The sequence below is a fragment of the Drosophila nasuta genome, chromosome X (assembly GCF_023558535.2).
Source record: "Drosophila nasuta strain 15112-1781.00 chromosome X, ASM2355853v1, whole genome shotgun sequence".
NCBI classification, from domain to species: domain Eukaryota; kingdom Metazoa; phylum Arthropoda; class Insecta; order Diptera; family Drosophilidae; genus Drosophila; species Drosophila nasuta.
In genome coordinates, this window is record NC_083459.1 from 13,125,535 (window position 1) to 13,148,899 (window position 23,365).

General features: G+C 40.4%; 4 protein-coding genes across 7 annotated transcripts; all 4 read left to right on the plus strand.

The window, feature by feature from the left end:
• The first annotated feature begins 46 nt into the window (after positions 1-46).
• LOC132797161 (uncharacterized) lies at positions 47-1,444 on the plus strand. Its single transcript, XM_060808702.1, has 2 exons — positions 47-780; positions 1,008-1,444. Exons 1-2 carry the CDS (start codon positions 615-617, stop codon positions 1,286-1,288), a joined length of 447 nt encoding a protein of 148 aa, XP_060664685.1. The 5' UTR covers positions 47-614; the 3' UTR covers positions 1,289-1,444.
• A 92-nt stretch (positions 1,445-1,536) lies between these two features.
• LOC132797159 (telomere-binding protein cav) lies at positions 1,537-4,269 on the plus strand. Of its 2 annotated transcripts, XM_060808701.1 has the most exons (4): positions 1,537-1,702; positions 1,852-1,945; positions 3,663-3,875; positions 3,938-4,269. In XM_060808701.1, the coding sequence occupies exons 1-4, from the start codon at positions 1,643-1,645 to the stop codon at positions 4,132-4,134; spliced, it is 564 nt and encodes a 187-aa protein (XP_060664684.1). In that variant the 5' UTR covers positions 1,537-1,642; the 3' UTR covers positions 4,135-4,269. The 2 variants fall into 2 exon arrangements, with proteins under 2 accessions (XP_060664684.1, XP_060664683.1); XM_060808700.1 differs by lacking the exons at positions 1,537-1,702; positions 3,663-3,875; positions 3,938-4,269 and adding an exon at positions 2,017-3,576.
• A 184-nt stretch (positions 4,270-4,453) lies between these two features.
• LOC132797158 (armadillo segment polarity protein) lies at positions 4,454-12,670 on the plus strand. 3 transcript variants are annotated; one of them, XM_060808697.1, is made up of 7 exons: positions 4,455-4,605; positions 6,124-6,182; positions 7,877-9,516; positions 9,583-9,783; positions 10,160-10,432; positions 11,306-11,402; positions 12,345-12,670. In XM_060808697.1, the coding sequence occupies exons 2-7, from the start codon at positions 6,152-6,154 to the stop codon at positions 12,584-12,586; spliced, it is 2,484 nt and encodes an 827-aa protein (XP_060664680.1). In that variant the 5' UTR covers positions 4,455-4,605; positions 6,124-6,151; the 3' UTR covers positions 12,587-12,670. The 3 variants fall into 3 exon arrangements, with proteins under 3 accessions (XP_060664682.1, XP_060664680.1, XP_060664681.1); XM_060808698.1 differs by lacking the exon at positions 4,455-4,605 and adding an exon at positions 5,454-5,577; XM_060808699.1 differs by lacking the exon at positions 11,306-11,402 and having other exon boundaries at positions 4,454-4,605; positions 12,345-12,511.
• A 1,758-nt stretch (positions 12,671-14,428) lies between these two features.
• LOC132797157 (armadillo segment polarity protein-like) lies at positions 14,429-22,919 on the plus strand. The gene is given in 8 exon segments (XM_060808696.1): positions 14,429-14,558; positions 16,374-16,433; positions 17,889-18,449; positions 18,452-19,527; positions 19,594-19,794; positions 20,171-20,443; positions 21,328-21,424; positions 22,481-22,919. Coding segments are annotated over 7 exon segments (2,481 nt in total). The 5' UTR covers positions 14,429-14,558; positions 16,374-16,402; the 3' UTR covers positions 22,723-22,919.
• The last annotated feature ends 446 nt before the right edge of the window (positions 22,920-23,365 follow it).

The following is a 23,365-nucleotide window of genomic DNA, read 5'->3' on the forward strand; positions in this document are numbered from 1 at the left end:
TGTGGATGTGGATGGGGAGTGGGAGGGGGGATGGAGCTGAAGCGACAGCACGCAATGGCATTCATTTCAATACTTGTGTTTATTTTCGGAAATTGCTGCATACTTCAAGGGTTCGGTTCGTAACGACAACAAATGACGTGAAATAAACAGGAAAAACTTTTTTGCAGTTCATGGATAACGATAACGATAATGATGATGATGATGATGATGATCAGCTGTGGCCCCATTGCAAAATAATAAATGGCAAAGCCGCTGTGGTGACGTTGGCATTATTATTGTATTTGTGTGTGTGTGTATGTGTGTGTTTGTAGGTCACGTTGAAGTTGCCGGTTTGCCATTTGTGTGCGTTCGTTTGTATGTGTGTCCTGTGGATGCGTGTGTACAATGGCGAAATTGCCTGTCATGGGCTGCAGTAATAACAACAGAAGCAAGTACAACAAAAACAAGAACAGAAAAAAATGAACAACAACAATAATAGCAATGGCAAAAGTTTAATGAGTTCAAGTTTTATAAATGAAAAGACAGGTGTCCTTGCAGCACAAAAATCCCAATCTCAGACGTAAACAGCACGCTACGCGCCACAGACGTTCACTTTGTGCTCTGTCGGCGGAGGCATGAAACCAAATGCAGACAACGACGACGACGAAGATGGCGACGAACAAAATCCCGATCATTTCGAAGGTGATCCACGTCCACTGCCCTACGACTTTCAAAAGGAATTAATCGAAAACTCCAATAGGCACATACGCATCTGTGAAGTCTTCGTGCCCTCGTCCAAAGGTATGTTAATGTTGGAGCTTAAAGCGTCGGTATTTTCATTTTAAAATACCAATATTTTCATAGAAATTTAAATTCGAAATGTTGGTATTTAGAGCAGCTGAAATTTCCCTAGGGACATTATTGAAAAATCCCTTTCCTTGTTAGAGGAGTTCCCCTGCTGGTGGTCATCTATCTCACTCTAATCCATTTACGCGAAACTGTCTAATTTATTTTTCTGTTTCTTACAGTTTATCCTATCACTTCCAAGTTTTACGCCAAATACGAGTCACATGGCAATCAGTTGCCGCAGCGCCAAAGGCAAAGCACCAGACTGTCGTCGGAATATCCGTTGTTGGAGTCGCAGGTTTATGGCTGGATGCCGCTGCAGTGTCGAGACGCCGCCAAGTATTTAAATTGCATACATGCACCCAAGCGACGTTGTCGCATGACAATACACGGCGAACAAATCATTGCCGGACGAATTACCGAGCGACCGCCATTCAACGGCCTACAATTCATACTTCACTAGGAACAACAACAAGAAAAAACCCAATATATTTGCAGTAACGATGTAGCCAGTGTGTCTGTTAATTGTGTCTCGAAAAATATACTAAAATAATTGTATTTTGTTGGCGGTTACACTTCAAGTCAGACATGGTAATTTTAAAGTGAAAGTTCATTAAAGTTGAAAAGAAATAAAGTCAAAGTAGATAAATTTTGTTATGATTCGCAAATGTTTACTATGCCAATAAAAATCCTCAAAAATTCAACAGCGTGGCAACGTCTTTTATTGCGGTAAGTTGGCAGCGCGGTCGATGCCAATGTTTACTTCTAATGCGGTTTTTGTCTCAAAATATATTTAAAACTGTAAATAAAACGTAAAATGGGCATAAGTTTGGCACGAAATAAAAATACAATACACGTCACAACGCTGAGAAAAATGGTAAGCAAACGTAAATAAACCAGCGAGGTGCGAAAGAAGTCGAAGTTCATTTATTTTATGGGCATTATTTTTGTTGTTGCCCCTGGCAGCAGCAAATCACTTAATGGCTAAACATTTCAATAAACCTGATTATATTAATTTATTAACAGGTGCAGCCAAATAGAGAGAACTTTGATACCACTTCTACGGCTTTGAATCCGGATCAATTGCTATGTGGAGCATTCAATGCCCTGCAAAGATTATGTAGGTATACAAAATATGTTAGATATTCTACCTATGTAGCTCCTTCCTTCTTTTCGTTCGTTTTTGATCAGTGAACTAAGTCGTTCTTTTGTTAGTCAAATTTCGTTCCCAAGAACGGAACAAAATCATCCGAATAAGAGTGAACTACTATTACAATGAACTTGTTATTTTCGATCACGGTCACACTGAACACAAATTAAAGCAAGCGCCGATGCGCCCTTGAATTCCATCAAATATATTTTCGTTTAAAAATGTCGCGTTGTTTATCGCATGCACTGGTCAAATATCAAAAAGATTTGGACTTAGGCATTAAAGAATTAACGAAGGAATGGGATGAGTCCGATTCAGATTTAGCCCAGCGCTTAATACAACCTGATAGAGTTTCTAGTGAAGACCTAAGTCGACAATATAGTCCTGAAGATGTCCGACAATTGTGTCTGCGCACCAAAGTGCGTGTCGATATGACGCTTTTCAATTGTCTATGGGACGCAAAGAAACGTTTCGATAAAAAGGAACGTCTGAAAAATCGTTCCGAAGTCTTCATCAATAAAATGTACATCAAAGCGGTGGCGAAAAAAATGGTGATACCATATGAACCGAAGGAAATTGAAAAATCTGTGCATATTCGTCGTTGCATACTCAAGAAGCGAAATAATCTACGTTTAGACAGATGGAATAACTTGCCAATCCAAGCCTCATCAACATCGTTGTCCATTGAGGAGATCAGTGAAGACCAAGAGCCATCATTAATGTTGGCGCAAATACCCAATGAATTGCCCAGTAATCCCAATGGAACAACTAATCTACATTTAGACAGATCGAATAACTTGCCAGAGCAAGCCTCATCAACATCGTTGCCCATTCAGGAGATCAGTGAAGACCAAGAGCCGTCATTTATGTCGGCTCAAATACCCAATGAATTGCCCAGTAATCCCAATGGAACTACTAATCTACATTTAGACAGATCCAATAACTTGCAAACCCAAGCCTCGTTGCCCATTCAGGAGATCAGCGAAGACCAAGAGCCGTCATTAATGTTGGCGCAAATACCCAATGGATTGGCTAGTAGTCCCGATGGTAGCAGAGTCGCGTCTGATAATACAATTAACTATCCAGTTGCCGACATATCGTCAGGCCCCATTTCCAGCGAACCTCAACTTTGGCACTTCGGAAATACCGAAAGCGAAGTTCTTCAATTGCCCACGATTGCTCAAAACGAAGACGTCAATATGTCAAAAAATGCCGGAGCCGAACATGCGAAATTGGCTATAAATGATGAATCTAAAGATGCCCAGAAATCCAAGGAGGAGAGTTCGGAAAAGTCAGGGGTCGATTGGGAAAATGCAGCGATGGCAATCGATCCTGAATCTATGACCATCGACTCCGATATGCAGACTCCACAAACAGAGAGTGAACCAATTGCTGAAGATTACTCCATCTTCAACACCCAAGTGCCCTGCACATCGACGCAGTCCACTCAAAATACTGATGATTTTCTTTAATTTTTTTTCGCACTTATTTAGAAGTATTAACTAAAAAAATTAAAAAATACTACGGGTTATGAAATTTAAAAAATGTAAAATGAATTGAATTACAAGTTTTTGAAGCATGTTTTCCGAATAAAAATATATTCGTGTTCATTGATCGGTAATGAACTAAACACTAGTTGTAAATGTGTCGAAAAATTCAATTTATTTAATTTTACTTTATATTATAGGGACGCAGGGACGTCGCTGTGCCAGTTTTGTTATGTCGGAACTGGGTGGAAATGAATTTATTGAAGCTGCAATTAATTGGTGTCTCGAACATCCAGATATTGCCATTTGCGTGATGGCCGCTAGTTTCGTTATCCTGTTGCCATTGTTAATCATTTTTGGCTTTGGCATTGCAACCATGGTAATCACATTCACAGGCATTCTCGTGCTCGAAGGTATTTATTTGTAAATGACAATTTCACTGATAACTTTGGCGATAACTAATTTACTATTTTAGGAACTCTCTTAACGGTTGTTCTCATGATATTCCTTGTTTGCATTGCAAGTTTAGCCATTGCAGTAGCTGTTTTTGCTGTTGTTGCTTATTTTGGATTTTCGCAAATTCACGAATTCTTTGGTTTGAGCCGTCATCGAGATGCTTTTGTCAAATTTGTACAGGAAACTCGAACAGAAAATGTAGAATCGACCCAATAAAACGATCCTATAGTTAAGTAAGCTTTCTGAAAAAAAAACTTCACAATATGTATCTGAAATTCCCAGTAATGAAAAGACTGTAATATGAAATATAACGATATAAAAATAATCAAATATTTGTATCTTTATTATCGTCAGTAATATCATAGTTGACCTCACTAAATTCGTTTTTAGCTGTTGAAGAATTTCATCTAAATAATACAAGTATTTTTATTGCAATTGTTTAATTTAAAAATTTAACTTCTTTTTCATGCTTATTAAAAATAAAGTTGGCAGCACCGAAACATACAAGTTATCGATTATTTCTTTGATCCATTCAGCTTTTTTTGGAAATTCAGCTTACGGTCACGCTGTTCACCTTATACACGCATACTTTGTTTTCGCTGGAGAATTTTTTTGTAAAAATCGTGAATTTAAGTGTAAAAAATTAAATTAAACTGCTGTAAAGCAGATACAATTATTATTGACGTGGTAAGTTAGTTAAGTCCTCTAATTGTTATCTATCAACTCGCAAAATGGTGCTCCAAAAGTTGTTGAATGCAAAACATGAAAACCTGGCATTAATAGAAAACGCGAACGCAAGAAAGTTGTTAGCAATCAAGAGATACAAACCAATCAGGCGGGGGTGTGGTAATCCCCACACATACTAAACCAAATACTGCGTATTGAACATAAGTGCATGTGTGTGTGTCTTTAAAGCTAATGCTTATACAGATAATAAACATAAACAACGCAAAAAAAAAAACAAGTGGTCCGCGGCATAATAAACATTAATGTTTTCATTTTTTTTTTGTGACCTGCTAGTGGATAAAATAAATATCTCCAACGTTCACTCACATATACGTTAATGTAGCTAGAAGGAAGCTATCTTCTGCGCAGCTTAAGACATCGTCCTATCTTAGTCCAGATAATTTAAGGACTTCAAAAGAGACAAAATTTATGTATTTATGCATATGTATGTATATAATTTATGTGTATAGGTGATTTGATTGGTAATGGAAATATGTAGTGACTATGTAGTGTTTACCTTTTTTTATTATTGCTTGCCATTTTGCGGCATCTGGCAACGCTGCTAAGCTGCATTGGAGTTTCCTACTCTCTTGTACCTATAGAATACATACACACGCATGTATGAATGAACACCAGCATTCTCTATCTATCTCTGTCCATCACATTCTCAGTGGTGCACTGTATATGTATGAGTGTACGTGCAACGCCGCTACGAAGCGTCGGCCGCAGCGTTCTCGTTTATTTTCCAGTCACTTGTCTGTTTCGGTCGTCGCTGGTTGTTCAATTTCCGAGTGCGTTTTATCTCAAGAATCTGCAAATTTCAATTGCATACAAATAATTTTGTAATTTTTTTTATTGTTATTGTGGTGCATCAAACATAAGAGCTGAATTATATTAAGTGTGGTTTCACTTGCGTGATTTAAGTAACTTCAGGTGTGTATGTATATCTCTCTCACTCTGACTCCCTTTTGCGTTCGGCAGGTAATTTATCAAAACTACTTTGGATACCCTACATACACACACATACGTACATTTTTACATACAATCTTAAGTATGCTTCGTAACATATTTGGTTTGGCCTGTGAAGAAGTCTTTAAACGGAAATACCTGGTGTATGTGTATGTGTGTGTGTGTGTGTACCTAATTGCTACAATATTTGCTGGTAACGATAGTTACCTGCCCTAGAGGCTTGGGTTGAGTTGAAACTCTCAAACTTGACTCTGTATTTATCTCACGTTGAAATTTTTCAACTTTAACAGAGATAGTGTTAATTAATACACAGTACAGATTCATTTTTGGGAACTTTTGCTAAATTAAAATATATGTGTTAAGAAAACTAGGTCGGGTCTTTGATAAGTACTAGTTGAATTAAATACTGTGGGTTGTTTCTTAAATATGAATGAAATAAGCGATTGTATTTATTCTACATTTCTTAAACATGTTTTCAAATTATACAATGATCTTAATCTTATATTTCAGGTGTGGTGTAAGCGCCTAAATCACCAAGATGAGTTACATGCCAGCACAGAACCGTACAAGTAAGTTGCTTATTCTTTTTTTAAACTCAATAATCCTACCTTTAAGATAACCTCAATATACAAATATACAGGACTACAAATATTTTGTTTGGATTTTTTGCATTCCCCAAAGAGCAATACGCCATTAAAAAAAAAAACAAGACCATCCTTCATTGCGGCTTTATACACTTCAATGCTCATCGACAAACAGATCCTGGTGCAGAGTAAAAAGCGCATTTTTCTGTAATCGATTTGATATCGTGTGGCTGACTTCAATGTTATACTGTGAAAGAAAATAATAACAATCTATCGGCTTTCATTATGCCGTTGTTTGTGTCCTTTTGTCTGCTGCTTTGCTAAAATCCATCATCCCTGCGAATTGTCGTTGCTTGTTCATGTTGCTCACTTTCGTCCCCTTTGCTTTTCAACATTTTCTGCTTCCCTGCGAATTGTGCTTTAGTGCTTTTACTCAGTCTTGTTGTTGCTGCTTCTGTTGCTTCATTTGCAATCCTTTTATAGCGGGGTTTTGGAGTGTGGGAGTGCGTACACTCTCTTGATGTTAAGCTCGCTATCCCTTTCTCTCTACCCCAATGTGCAGCTATTTCAAATGGTGACACACGTTTAAACTTGTGCATTTTCTTGTATTTTTGTTCACTCCAAATTTAATTAAGGCAGGCAGCATCTTCGACTTAAGAGGGGATGTTGTGTCCCGCTTGAGAATAGAGCACAAAGTGCTTAATCGATGAGGGATATAGACGAATTAATGGCAGTTTTGCAGTTGCTGCACTGCATAAGCAGATGAAGCAAATGCGAAACAAAGCGAATCCCTGAGTAGGCATAATTAAGGCAAAGTGGCAAACAAAACGCTCAGCGTAGCAAAGAATAGAACAGCACAGCGCAAAGCTTTTTGCAACTCAAGCTTGCTGGGAGGCGATCCACCCCTTGCAGAGCGTCTTACAGTGGTATTCGAGTAACAAATATCGATACCAAAATTAACAAAGTCATTTAGATCTACTTTAGTTTTAACAATAATTAATTAATGCGAGTTTTGAATTAATCTATATTTAAAAAACTTAATTTATGAGCACCGCTTCTTAATAATATGATCCAGGCATAGGATCATTAATTGTTACTCAAGCCATTTCATATACGCTTAGCAGCTTATCTAGAGATTTTAAATTTGATAATCCTTAAGTCAGCATCTTAAAGGTGAAATAGGTATTTCTTATATCTCTGGTTATTTAAACGGAAAAACTCAACTTGCGCCACTGTACTTCGTTCGGTTCTCATTTTCAGCCTTGATTGCTTGTTGAGACACAACGCCAAGAGCACACACAAACTCGTATCCATGTCCATATCCTTATTCGTATGTGGTGTGGTGTGGTGTGGCATGCCACATGTTTCCTCCACTCGTTTGAGGGGAATCCTTTTTACAATATGCAAAAATGTCCTGCAGCGCTGAAACTGTCATGTTCCTAGTTCAGTTTGCTTCTGTTGCTGTTTTTGCTGTCATTTTGCTGTCGTCGTGTCGCATTTCAAACGTCGTATTTGAGCCAGTTCTTTAATCCATTAGACGAGTCTTGTTCGCTTTAATCCTGAAATGAAAAACACTTAAATGCAAATGGAAATGAAGAGTTGGTAATGGGACGATATAGATTATTATGAATTATTCCTTGTAGAAAGAATTGTTATTTGAATTTCTATGTTGCTTGCAGTGTCCCACAGCAATCAATACAATCCGCCGGACTTGCCGCCAATGGTGTCCGCCAAGGAGCAGACGCTGTTGTGGCAGCAGAACTCGTATATGGGCGACTCCGGCATACATTCGGGAGCCGTTACCCAAGTGCCGTCGCTGTCGGGCAAGGAGGATGAGGAGATGGAGGGTGATCCGCTGATGTTCGATTTGGACACCGGGTTTCCGCAGAACTTTACACAGGATCAGGTGGACGATATGAACCAACAGTTGAGCCAGACCCGATCACAGCGCGTGCGCGCCGCCATGTTCCCAGAGACTTTGGAAGAGGGCATTGAGATACCATCAACACAATTTGATCCACAGCAGCCAACCGCTGTGCAGCGTCTATCGGAACCGTCGCAGATGCTGAAGCATGCCGTTGTCAATTTGATCAACTACCAGGACGACGCTGAGCTGGCCACACGTGCCATACCAGAGCTGATCAAGCTGCTCAACGATGAGGATCAGGTGGTCGTCTCGCAGGCAGCCATGATGGTACACCAGCTGTCGAAGAAGGAGGCCTCGCGTCACGCCATCATGAACAGCCCCCAGATGGTGGCCGCTTTGGTGCGCGCCATTTCGAATAGCAACGATCTGGAGAGCACCAAAGCCGCTGTGGGCACGCTCCACAATTTGTCGCATCATCGCCAAGGCCTGTTGGCCATCTTCAAGAGCGGCGGCATCCCGGCTCTGGTGAAGCTGCTCTCGTCGCCCGTGGAGAGCGTGCTCTTCTATGCGATTACCACGCTCCACAATCTGCTGCTGCATCAGGATGGCTCCAAGATGGCCGTGCGCCTAGCTGGTGGCCTCCAGAAGATGGTGACTCTGCTGCAGCGCAACAATGTCAAGTTCTTGGCCATTGTTACCGATTGCCTGCAAATCTTGGCCTACGGCAATCAGGAGAGCAAGCTCATCATTCTGGCCTCGGGCGGGCCCAATGAGCTGGTGCGCATCATGCGCTCCTACGACTACGAGAAGCTCTTGTGGACCACATCGCGTGTGCTGAAAGTTCTCTCGGTATGCTCGAGCAACAAGCCGGCGATTGTCGATGCCGGTGGCATGCAGGCACTGGCCATGCATTTGGGCAACATGTCGCCGCGTCTGGTGCAGAACTGCCTCTGGACATTGCGCAATCTGTCGGACGCCGCCACCAAGGTGGAGGGGCTTGAGGCGCTGCTGCAGTCGCTCGTTCAGGTGCTGGCCTCGACGGATGTGAATGTGGTCACATGTGCTGCCGGCATTCTCTCGAATTTGACGTGCAACAATCAGCGCAACAAGGCGACTGTTTGCCAAGTGGGCGGCGTTGATGCCCTCGTTCGCACCATCATCAATGCCGGCGATCGCGAGGAGATTACCGAGCCGGCGGTGTGCGCCTTGCGTCACCTCACTTCGCGCCACGTCGACTCAGAGCTGGCCCAGAATGCAGTGCGTCTCAATTACGGCCTCTCCGTAATTGTCAAGCTGTTGCATCCACCATCCCGCTGGCCTCTAATCAAGGCTGTCATCGGGCTCATACGCAATTTGGCCCTCTGCCCGGCCAATCATGCGCCCCTGCGAGAGCACGGCGCCATCCACCATCTGGTGCGTCTGCTGATGCGCGCATTCCAGGACACAGAACGCGTAAGTAGTGACATGATTAGGCTTCCTTGGCTTACAATCTAAATAAATTTAATTGATGTGATGCAGCAACGTTCGTCAATTGCCACCACTGGGTCACAGCAGCCATCTGCGTATGCAGATGGTGTCCGAATGGAGGAGATCGTCGAGGGCACTGTCGGGGCCTTGCATATCCTTGCACGCGAGTCCCACAATCGTGCTCTCATACGGCAACAATCGGTTATTCCGATCTTTGTGCGTTTGCTCTTCAACGAAATCGAGAACATTCAGGTGAGTGTCATATAAAGAGACGCTGAACATCCGTTATTTGCGGAGAGACAAGGAATTTTGACTGAATAGAACAGAGGTTTGAACGAGACACTATCGAGGATAAGGAATTTTGACTGGAGTTTTAGGAAAGAATAGGAAATTTCTGGGACTACCCTAAACATAATTCCTTAGGACTCTTATTACTAAGGAACTGAGAAGAATTCTGAACGTGTGTTTGGAAACCCGGACACTATGATGTTCTTCCTTTACGGTGGATCCGATAGACTTAGAACAAACCCGCAGATATATTATCCCTGAATAACGTGATCTATTTAAACTTACACTCCTTAACGCTCTTGGAAATTGATCAATACTAAATAAATTGATACTATTGCAGCGTGTCGCAGCTGGCGTGCTTTGTGAGTTGGCCGCCGATAAGGAAGGCGCCGAGATAATCGAACAGGAAGGGGCCACTGGGCCGCTCACTGACTTACTGCATTCGCGCAATGAGGGCGTGGCGACTTACGCAGCAGCTGTGCTCTTCCGCATGAGCGAGGACAAGCCGCAGGACTACAAGAAGCGTCTCTCCATCGAGCTGACCAACTCGCTGTTGCGTGAGGAGAACAACATCTGGGCCAACGCTGATCTGGGCATGGGTCCCGACTTACAGGTGTGTAATATGACTGATTGATCGCTTGATTGATCAATTATGAGTTACGATATTTTAATTTATTTAATGGAATCGAGTTTGTACATACGAAATTTGTAGTATATGAAAGTATTTTTAAGCATATTGATTATTATATTGTATATATTCAACATTTACAAATTTACAATTGATTATTTGTTTTGTATTTCGAGAATCGATCATTTTCAATGTTAGTTTAAGGTAGAAATTGCAAGCATTTGGCCGTAGCTGGTTATCGATTAGAAATCACAATCGAATTACAAATTATTTGAATCTCGATAACCGAGAGTGAAAATTATAATTATTAACTTTATAAGTATTTAATTTTATGTTTTCGTTAAATGTTGATTAACTTATTAATGGTTAGTTTTGATTTTGTAATTAATTTATCTTTTGATTTATATTGTTTCTTTTCTTTCATTATGTTTTCTTTGTGTGCAATATCGAACAAACCAAACACCAAAATGTATCACTCCGCAACAAACAACGACGCACCAATCAACAACACTTAACAACAACAACAACAACACGAACACCAACACCAACAACCGCAATCACACAACATCAACTACTATCACATCCTCTACTGCATATCCTTTCTTGAAAACCAAAACGCAACACAACAACTCGTGTTCTGTGTCTGTGTGTCTCTTCTTTCCTAACAACTTTTCACTTCTGATCCATCCAAATAATAATGATAAAATCACTACACCAATCAACCCACAATACAATCAATCACAATCACAATCACGTACGTACACAAACACACGCACACACACCAATCGACAACACGAATACTACGGACACAATCAATCACGATTACGATTACGATCACAATCACGATCATGATCACAGGATATGCTTGGACCCGAAGAAGCATATGAGGGCCTTTATGGACAAGGTCCGCCCAGTGTGCACAGTTCGCACGGAGGTCGCGCATTCCATCAGCAAGGTATGTATGCTTGGTTCAGGTTCTACGAGTATAAGGATCTACAACCAACAGCCATTCAACATAACCCCCAATTACCTTCATTGTTAACTATGTGACACCCGCCCCGCTCCCCTCGAATGTGTGTTTAGTTAATCTAATTAAGCGGAAGATGGAAAAGCTGAACAATTTGAATGCAACCACCCTTTGTAGTTTACCAACCTGGTTTACCCCACCCACCCATGGGCACACAACATTGTTCTATTCATAACTCATAATTTTTACAAAATCGAACTACGAAAGCAGCTGTGATCAGCAATGTAGCTCAAACTTCGTGGGTTAACCTTGTGCTATTTTGACCATCAGTTTACAACATTGCATGCCAGGTTATTAAAAATATAACTAATTGACAATTCTACTCAAAAGTGTGAGAAATATACTGAAAATATACTGAGTTATAAGGAAATGGATTTCTTTCTGTTTATGCTGAGCGGCGTGAAATGAAGACAAACGGAAATATTTGAATTTTTCTTATAAATGCTGTCAATTAACTGGAAATCTGAAAATGCACAGTGGTATTGTACTCACTTACACGAACAAAATGCAAACACATCCACTAAATGTACTTTGAGTCTACCCCCAATATTTGATTTTTCAAATTTTCTAATATTATCAAATTTTATTTTTATTTAAGAGTCTTGTTTTTATGACTTATGTTTTTTTTTATTAAGCCTGTGTGCACATGTTTTGTTCGGCATGATTTACAACTTTATATGCATACATATGTTTTCAGTTGCACGAGATGAATTATCCAACGTAAAAATAATAAATATATGTTACTTTAAATGGAAATGCATAATCCATAATGAGTCTGCACTATGTCTATTTTTTAATAATTGTGTTATACATATTTAAGTATATAATCGACATATCGACTAATTGATTCAATCATTCTTTACTTGACAGGATATGATACTCTACCAATAGATTCAATGCAAGGTCTCGAGATCAGCAGTCCAGTAGGAGGTGGTGGCGGAGGTGCTGCTGGCAACGCGGCACCTTCGGTTGGGGCACCCACATCGCCCTACTCCATGGACATGGATGTCGGCGAAATTGATGCTGGAGCTATGAACTTTGACTTGGATGCCATGCCGACACCACCCAATGACAACAATAACTTGGCTGCCTGGTACGATACCGACTGTTAAGCACACATATGACAGACGATGACAACATTGTTATCAATATGGAAAATAAACGAATGTTTGCAATAGAATTACATATAAACTAAACTAAGCAAATGTGTTTTAATGATTTTATTCGTTGTTTGGTAAGGGGGAACCCCACAAGGGAAAAGTCTTATCTAAGAAACTGGCATTGCTGTTTGTGCTTTTCGAAGTTCAATTAATCTTAGGGAGAGAATGGTCAAGAAATCCTGTAAGCGTTTCTTAGATCATTACACACTTCTCTAGCGGAAGGAATAAAGACAATTTAACTGACTGGAAATATTTATTATTTGGCCAAAAAAAAAAATGTATATATGAAATGAGTAATTTTAAGAATATATAGGTTTTTTGGTAATGACATACCGGTTTCTTTATTGTTTTTGACGACGATTTTAACATAGTTAGCATTGTCCGATTTAAGTGCTATATGTACCGTTGTCTTCGATGATTTTCTGCCATTTTGATGATAACTTGAATATGCCTCTCCTAAAGAAGTCCTCGTCCCTACTGGCAAAAAAACTCGGCGATTCGATTTTCACAATCCTCCCTTGAACTCAATTTTTGTCCATCGAAAAAAGTTTGCATGGTCAAAAACAGATGGTAATCGCTTGGGGCAATGTCCGGACTATAAGGTGGATGCATTAACACTTCCCAACCAAACTCCCGTAGCTTGTGACGCGTCACCAAAGATGTATGGGGCCTGGCGTTGTCATGATGGAACACAACGCCCTTACGATTCACCATCGCTGGCCGCTTCTGTTCAAGTGCAATCTTCAATCGCTCCAGTTGTTTACAGTAGAGGTCAGAATTGAGGGTTTGGCCATAGGGTAACACTTCATAATGGATAATTCCTCTGATATCCCACCATACACTCAGCAACACCTTCTGAGCCGTCAGTCCTGGCTTTGCCACCGTTGGAGACGACTCACCGTGCTTCGACCAGGATCTTTTACGCTTTATGTTGTCATATGTGATCCATTTTTCACCACCAGTGACTAACCGATCCAGAAATGAGTCGAGTTTATTACGGTGCGACAAAGATTCGCAGATTGATACACGGTCGAAAAGGTTTTTTTGGGATAACTCATGAGGCACCCATACATCGAGCTTTTTTTGTTAAATTTTTCGACTTTAAATGCCTATGGACGGTTTCCGTGCTTAGTTGCAGCTCCTCTGCGATAGTTCTAATAGTCACACAACGATCTCGATCCACTATTTCCATGATTTTATCTGTATCGACGGTCACTGGTCGTCCGGAAGGCTTGGGTGTTTCGGTATCAAAATTGCCACTTCGGAATCGCCTAAACCACTGTTCGGCGGTTTGAATCGAAAGTTTGTTATCTCCTAAGACAGCAATAATCTGTCTGCGAGATTCCGCAGCAGTTTTTCCCTGTGCGAAATAAAATTTCAAAATTGCCCGAATTTCTGCGTTTGTGAACTCCATTTCAATCGTAATTGTAATTTTTGAACGTGGAAGCTCATGTAAACAAACTACTATAAGGTGATGCTAATACCTTTCAAACGATATACACCATTGCCAGATACGATTATATTTGACTTCCTCCGTCTTCGTTATTTAGTAGGCTTTATGATTTTAATGTATTCTTATCGACACCGACAACTTTTCCCTAAATATCGACAAAGTTAAAATGTTAAGATTTAAATCTATACATATATATACCGCTATTTTTTAGAATTATCGATAAAAATGCAGTACCCAGCTGAGAAAGCATCGAGTACAATTCTGTCCGTTCAAATGTAGAGGGTGTGCGAATGTTGTTGACTACTAAAATATCGATGATAGCGATGTATCGATAGTACCATCGTTGTTTTTCCACCTCCATAATACACACATTAAATTTTCGCTGGAGAATTTGTTGTAAAAATCGTGAGATTTAAGTGCGAGAAAATAAATAAAACCTGCTGTAAAGCAGATACAATTATTATTGACGTGGTAAGTGATTGAAGTTTTACAATATTAGGCTTTCTGTCATTAATTTACCGAGAAATTATGTGATTAATAGTACTGTCTGTGTAAACGTAAACTAGCATTGAACGGAACATAAGAAAGCTATGCAAGATAGACACAAACCAAACAGCGGGGGTGTGGTAAATCCCCCTTCCCCACACTTACACTTATAAGTGATTCGTATGGCATACATACAATATATATGTGTGTGTATATTTATGTATACAATAATATAAATGTTATAAACAATAACAAATGCCAACATTTGGATGAAACTGACAAGTTTAAATTGGTAGTTCATTCAATATGGCGATCATAGTTAAAACATTCTTATGTACATATGTATGTATGCAAGTGTATGCCATATGTAGAGTATATGTTGTATGTAGTGTGTATGTGGTGGAAGAAGGAAGTTGCCAACATTCTGCGCAGCATAAATCAATTTTCCATTTAGTTTTGCTTAACTTTTATTTTGTATGGTTTTTATTTTTTAACTACTCTTTCAAATACTATTAAATACTAAAATTGAGAAAATAGATCGCGGTTGGTCAAAATATGCAGCAGGCTTCATTTGTTGCTTTTGAAATATCTGGCAACTCTGTGAAGTTGCATTGGAGTTTCTGGGCTCATACAAGAGTATACAAACATACACACGCACATGTATCGTTCCTTCTCGTTCCTTCTCACGCGAGCTGCACTCTGTATGCATACTGACTGGTAGAGCAGAGCAATGCAGGGCAGGGCAGAAGTGTACTTGCAACGCACTGCCGCAACGGCAACGGCATCGCTCTCGTTTACTTTTCCAGTCACTTGTCTGTTTCGTTCGGAGCTGGTCGTGCGATTTTTGGCTGCCCTATAGAGTACTCGTATTTTAAATACAAATATATAGTTGTTATAAATTTTCTGTTGTGCACTAAGTAAAAAAGCAAGTGCATAAGTTACATTTCATAAATTGAAAGTGTGGTGTTTGTTCCACAACTTGTGTGATTTCGTTAACTAAAGGTAATTCTATTTAGAGTCTTCTACTCCCACATTCACACAATACTTTTGTATGTACATATGTATGTGTGACATGTACAATCTGTAAAATATTTTGTTTGCACCGCAACGTCTTAATGCGGAAATACTTGTTTGTATGCTTATGTGTATACAGAGAGTGTGAGTAACCATCGCATAGTCGAGTTACCTGAACGAACTCATGGCTTAAAATGAGGGAATACCTCTCATTTCAATTTGTTTTCTTTGAAATTCGACGCCGCACTCTGTCAATGTTAATTTACATTCTTAAAGAGATAGTTTCTTGTTTGTTTGCTTGTGACTTGCGCCGCTTGAATTCAGTCAAAGAAAGACGCGAATACATTCTGTTTTCTTAGAATATGTTGAATGCTTTGCCCTAAAACATATTATATTTCCTTTCTCGATATTCTTTTTATTTTTATTTAAGTTCGTACACTTGCTTTTGACAGTTTTGTCTGTGAATAACTTGGACGTAAAATAATTTAAATTGTTGTATAATAACATTTTAAGACTGCATCATTAGTTGTTGTATATACACATTAGGATAGGTTCAAAAAGGTGCCGTATGCATGCCTAGAATGAAAATAGGTTGTACATAGGAATTTGCAAAAAACTTTGTTTATTATTGGTGTATAAAATGTATCAATTTATTTTTATTCCAAGTACAATAACTGACAGCAAGAAAAATGGCTTTATAGTTATTTTTTATTCTTACTGACTTACAACCATGTCATGCACTTAAAAGTGGTAATTACAATATAATTTCCATCTGTTTATTTTCAGGTGTGGTGTAAACCGCCTAAATCACCAAGATGAGTTACATGCCAGCACAGAATCGTACAAGTAAGTATCTATAATTTATATATTCTAATCTATTATATACATAAATACCATTTTATTTCATTACATCTAAACATATTCATACACATAATCTGTAGATAATAGTGGCATAGAAGCTATTTTATTTGGGAAAAATTTATCCATCGTTCAAAGAATTTTGATATACACACAGCAACAGCAACAACAACTGAAACCTTTAGCATTTCTTTTCTAAAGAGCAATGCACCAGTTAAAAAGAGGGGGCAGGGTCACACTGCGGCTTAAATTGCACTTCAATTCCCATCGACAAACGATTATTTGCTTGCACAGCTCAAACGTGCACTTTCTGTAATCGATTTTAAATGGGATGCCTGGCTCCACTTTGTTGTTATTGCAAAGGGATTGCAATAACAACAATAGCAACAACAGAATCTATCGGTCCGCATTGTTGTTGTTTGTGTCCTTTTGTCGGCTCTTTCGCTGAAATGCATCACCCTTATCCATCCCCGTGAATTGTTGTTGCTTGTTCATTTTGCTCGCTTCTTCGTCCCCTTTGCTTTGCTTTTCCACATTTTCTGCAAATTCCCAGCAAATTGTGATTTGGTGCTTTTAGTCTTGTTGTTGTTGCTACTGCTTCATTTGCAATCCTTTTATTGAGGGGTTTTTGAGAGTGGGAGTGCGTGCAATATCTTCCTGTTAAGCTCGCTGTCCCTTTCTCTCACTTCCAGTGTGCAGCTATTTCAAATGGTGACACACGTTTAAACTTGTGCATTTTCTTGTATTTCTGCTCATTTGAAATTTAATTAGAGCGGCATCTTCGAGGAATTGAGGGTGTTCTGATCCCGCTTGAGAATAGAGCACAAAGCGTTTAATCGATGAGGGATATATGTAGACGAATTAACGGCAGTTTTGCAGTTGCTGCACTGCATAAGCAGATGAAGCAAATGCGAAACAAAGCGAATCCCTGAGTAGGCATAATTAAGGCAAAGTGGCAAACAAAACGCCCAGCGCAGCGAAGCAACTGGAGTTGGGAGCCGAGTCAACCCTTACAGGGCGTCGTTCGGTTCTCGTTTTTGGCTTTGATGGCTCGTTGAGACACAACGAATATAGCAGCACAGCATATACATACATACACACTCGTGTGGCATGTGGACTGCCACATGTTTGCCTCATTCGTTTGAGGAGGAGTCCTTCTCACAGTATGCAAAAATGTCCTGCAGCGCTGAAACTGTCATGTTCCTAGTTCAGTTTGCTTCTGTTGCTGTTTTTGCTGTCATTTTGCTGTCGTCGTGTCGCATTTCAAACGTCGTATTTGAGCCAGTTCTTTAATCCATTAGACGAGTCTTGTTCGCTTTAATCCTGAAATGAAGAACACTCAAATGCAAATGGAAATGAAGAGTTGTTAATGGGAGGATATAGATTATTATGAATTATTCCTTGTAGAAAAAATTGTTATTTGAATTTCTATGTTGCTTGCAGTGTCCCACAGCAATCAATACAATCCGCCGGACTTGCCGCCAATGGTGTCCGCCAAGGAGCAGACGCTGTTGTGGCAGCAGAACTCGTATATGGGCGACTCCGGCATACATTCGGGAGCCGTTACCCAAGTGCCGTCGCTGTCGGGCAAGGAGGATGAGGAGATGGAGGGTGATCCGCTGATGTTCGATTTGGACACCGGGTTTCCGCAGAACTTTACACAGGATCAGGTGGACGATATGAACCAACAGTTGAGCCAGACCCGATCACAGCGCGTGCGCGCCGCCATGTTCCCAGAGACTTTGGAAGAGGGCATTGAGATACCATCAACACAATTTGATCCACAGCAGCCAACCGCTGTGCAGCGTCTATCGGAACCGTCGCAGATGCTGAAGCATGCCGTTGTCAATTTGATCAACTACCAGGACGACGCTGAGCTGGCCACACGTGCCATACCAGAGCTGATCAAGCTGCTCAACGATGAGGATCAGGTGGTCGTCTCGCAGGCAGCCATGATGGTACACCAGCTGTCGAAGAAGGAGGCCTCGCGTCACGCCATCATGAACAGCCCCAGATGGTGGCCGCTTTGGTGCGCGCCATTTCGAATAGCAACGATCTGGAGAGCACCAAAGCCGCTGTGGGCACGCTCCACAATTTGTCGCATCATCGCCAAGGCCTGTTGGCCATCTTCAAGAGCGGCGGCATCCCGGCTCTGGTGAAGCTGCTCTCGTCGCCCGTGGAGAGCGTGCTCTTCTATGCGATTACCACGCTCCACAATCTGCTGCTGCATCAGGATGGCTCCAAGATGGCCGTGCGCCTAGCTGGTGGCCTCCAGAAGATGGTGACTCTGCTGCAGCGCAACAATGTCAAGTTCTTGGCCATTGTTACCGATTGCCTGCAAATCTTGGCCTACGGCAATCAGGAGAGCAAGCTCATCATTCTGGCCTCGGGCGGGCCCAATGAGCTGGTGCGCATCATGCGCTCCTACGACTACGAGAAGCTCTTGTGGACCACATCGCGTGTGCTGAAAGTTCTCTCGGTATGCTCGAGCAACAAGCCGGCGATTGTCGATGCCGGTGGCATGCAGGCACTGGCCATGCATTTGGGCAATATGTCGCCGCGTCTGGTGCAGAACTGCCTCTGGACATTGCGCAATCTGTCGGACGCCGCCACCAAGGTGGAGGGGCTTGAGGCGCTGCTACAGTCGCTCGTTCAGGTACTGGCCTCGACGGATGTGAATGTGGTCACATGTGCTGCCGGCATTCTCTCGAATTTGACGTGCAACAATCAGCGCAACAAGGCGACTGTTTGCCAAGTGGGCGGCGTTGATGCCCTCGTTCGCACCATCATCAATGCCGGCGATCGCGAGGAGATTACCGAGCCGGCGGTGTGCGCCTTGCGTCACCTCACTTCGCGCCACGTCGACTCAGAGCTGGCCCAGAATGCAGTGCGTCTCAATTACGGCCTCTCCGTAATTGTCAAGCTGTTGCATCCACCATCCCGCTGGCCTCTAATCAAGGCTGTCATCGGGCTCATACGCAATTTGGCCCTCTGCCCGGCCAATCATGCGCCCCTGCGAGAGCACGGCGCCATCCACCATCTGGTGCGTCTGCTGATGCGCGCATTCCAGGACACAGAACGCGTAAGTAGTGACATGATTAGGCTTCCTTGGTTTACAATCTAAATGAATTTCATTGATGTGATGCAGCAACGTTCGTCAATTGCCACCACTGGGTCACAGCAGCCATCTGCGTATGCAGATGGTGTCCGAATGGAGGAGATTGTCGAGGGCACTGTCGGGGCCTTGCATATCCTTGCGCGCGAGTCCCACAATCGTGCTCTCATACGCCAACAATCGGTTATTCCGATCTTTGTGCGTTTGCTCTTCAACGAAATCGAGAACATTCAGGTGAGTGTCATATAAAGAGACGCTGAACATCCGTTATTTGCGGAGAGATAAGGAATTTTGACTGAATAGAATAGAGGTTTGAACGAGACACTATCGAGGATAAGGAATTTTGACTGGAGTTTTAGGAAAGAATAGGAAATTTCTGGGACTACCCTAAACATAATTCCTTAGGACTCTTATTACTAAGGAACTGAGAAGAATTCTGAACGTGTGTTTGGAAACCCGGACACTATGATGTTCTTCCTTTACGGTGGATCCGATAGACTTAGAACAAACCCGCAGATATATTATCCCTGAATAACGTGATCTATTTAAACTTACACTCCTTAACGCTCTTGGAAATTGATCAATACTAAATAAATTGATACTATTGCAGCGTGTCGCAGCTGGCGTGCTTTGTGAGTTGGCCGCCGATAAGGAAGGCGCCGAGATAATCGAACAGGAAGGGGCCACTGGGCCGCTCACTGACTTACTGCATTCGCGCAATGAGGGCGTGGCGACTTACGCAGCAGCTGTGCTCTTCCGCATGAGCGAGGACAAGCCGCAGGACTACAAGAAGCGTCTCTCCATCGAGCTGACCAACTCGCTGTTGCGTGAGGAGAACAACATCTGGGCCAACGCTGATCTGGGCATGGGTCCCGACTTACAGGTGTGTAATATGACTGATTGATCGCTTGATTGATCAATTATGAGTTACGATATTTTAATTTATTTAATCGAATCGAGTTTGTACATACGAAATTTGTAGTATATTAAAGTATTTTTAAGCATATTGATTATTATATTGTATATATTCAACATTTACAAATTTACAATTGATTATTTGTTTTGTATTTCGAGAATCGATTATTTTCAATGTTAGTTTAAGGTAGAAATTGCAAGCATTTGGCCGTAGCTGGTTATCGATTAGAAATCACAATCGAATTACAAATTATTTGAATCTCGATAACCGAGAGAGAGTGAAAATTATAATTATTAACTTTATAAGTATTTAATTTTATGTTTTCGTTAAATGTTGATTAACTTATTAATGGTTAGTTTTGATTTTGTAATTAATTTATCTTTTGATTTATATTGTTTCTTTTCTTTCATTATGTTTTCTTTGTGTGCAATATCGAACAAACCAAACCAAACCAAACACCAAAATGTATCACTCCACAACAAACAACGACGCACCAATCAACAACACTTAACAACAACAACAACAACAACACCAAAACCAACAACCGCAATCACACAACATCAACTACTATCACATCCTCTACTGCATATCCTTTCTTGAAAACCAAAACGCAACACAACAACTCGTGTTCTGTGTCTGTGTGTCTCTTCTTTCCTAACAACTTTTCACTTCTGATCCATCCAAATAATAATGATAAAATCACTACACCAATCAACCCACAATACAATCAATCACAATCACAATCACGTACGTACACAAACACACGCACACACACCAATCGACAACACGAATACTACGGACACAATCAATCACGATTACGATTACGATCACAATCACGATCATGATCACAGGATATGCTTGGACCCGAAGAAGCATATGAGGGCCTTTATGGACAAGGTCCGCCCAGTGTGCACAGTTCGCACGGAGGTCGCGCATTCCATCAGCAAGGTATGTATGCTTGGTTCAGGTTCTACGAGTATAAGGATCTACAACCAACAGCCATTCAACATAACCCCCAATTACCTTCATTGTTAACTATGTGACACCCGCCCCGCTCCCCCTCGAATGTGTGTTTAGTTAATCTAATTAAGAGGAAGGTGGAAATGATAAAATGGATTTACTACAACAAGTTTTTTGCCACACCATCCACAGCAGTTCACAGCCCTGATTTATCCAACCCACCCCTGACTAATTACTCACCCGTTAAAATCTATATTTATTTATTCGATAAGTAACCATGCATTCTTTAACACATCTCATAACTATATTGAAATGAAAAAAAAAGAAGGAATTCACCCTCAAGTTTTCGATATATATCATTTATATATATATGTTTTCGCAAGCTGACACCTCAGAGATTTCTGTAAGAATTATGACCAAACTCCATGGACGAAAGTGCATGCAAAGTGTTTTCAAATTAAACGATATTTTATCCATTCTTATTTGGTTCGACTGTCTCAATTTTTATTTTATTAAATTTAAATTTTAAGATTTTGAACTGAGGTCCTTAAAATTGAATTGATTTTTTACTTCATTGTTAGTTTTAATTACATAGAAGAAAAACATATTTTTGAATTTTGTAGAAAAGTAGGAATATGATTTAGTGAAAGGTTGTAGGCTTATTATTCAATTTATTAAATTCACAATACACTTGATACGTTCATACACACAAACTGCATAGTTTGAGATTCTATTTATAAAATTCTTTTCATTATATCCTGTTTATTATTATAGTTTTTTTTTTGTAATATTAAGTTAGATTCTTTTCTTGTTGAGATAAGCAATCTTGTGTTTGAATTTGCATGCGCGCCTTCATAAACTATAATTTGCATGTTTGTGTGTGAAATGTAGTTAAATGCATGCGAAGACTACCCTAAAAAAAATATATATACATATATATATTTGTATAAAAATTTATATATAAATATCTTTAGTGATGAACAGTGTTATTGTGCAACTTGAGCTGCCTAAATTAATGTGTTAACCCATTTTGTCATTCCACAGGATATGATACTCTACCAATAGATTCAATGCAAGGTCTCGAGATCAGCAGTCCAGTAGGAGGTGGTGGCGGAGGTGCTGCTGGCAACGCGGCACCTTCGGTTGGGGCACCCACATCGCCCTACTCCATGGACATGGATGTCGGCGAAATTGATGCTGGAGCTATGAACTTTGACTTGGATGCCATGCCGACACCACCCAATGACAACAATAACTTGGCTGCCTGGTACGATACCGACTGTTAAGCACATACATACATATGACAAAAGGATTTCTAGCGTCTTTCCACTATGCTCACATATTTCTGCGTTTTTTTTTTACATTTCGATTTACATATCTAAGAACATAATATTCAACTCTTAGTGGAGAGAGGCAATTAGTGTATATGGAAATTTAAACAAATATTTGCAATAGAATCATAAATATAAACTTAAACATAAAATTACGTTGTGTTTCAATTGATTTTCTTCAACGGATCGTTCATTTTATGGGCTTTTAATTTTCAGCAAAATAGAATCCAGGGAGCATAAAAGTTAATCAAACAAGAACTTCATCATTTCCAACTGATCTTAAGTGACGCCAATTATTAACATAAAAATATTCTACGAAGGATTTTGTTCTATGATGCAATTAAAAAATGCATTTTCAATTTACAATGTGCAATTAATTCAAAATTACTTACGGAGTTGTTTTCATTCACAACTTTTTATGAGAAATGTCATGGACGTCCCTTTTTCCACATTCACATTTTGATATTAGAGTTACAGATAGAACTCATAATCATTTTTTCATCAAATGGAAAAAAAATAATAACTAAGCTTTAAATTGTATTTACCTAAAAAAGAAGGGCATTACGAATCAAAGCTTAATCATTGGCATGTGACTTTT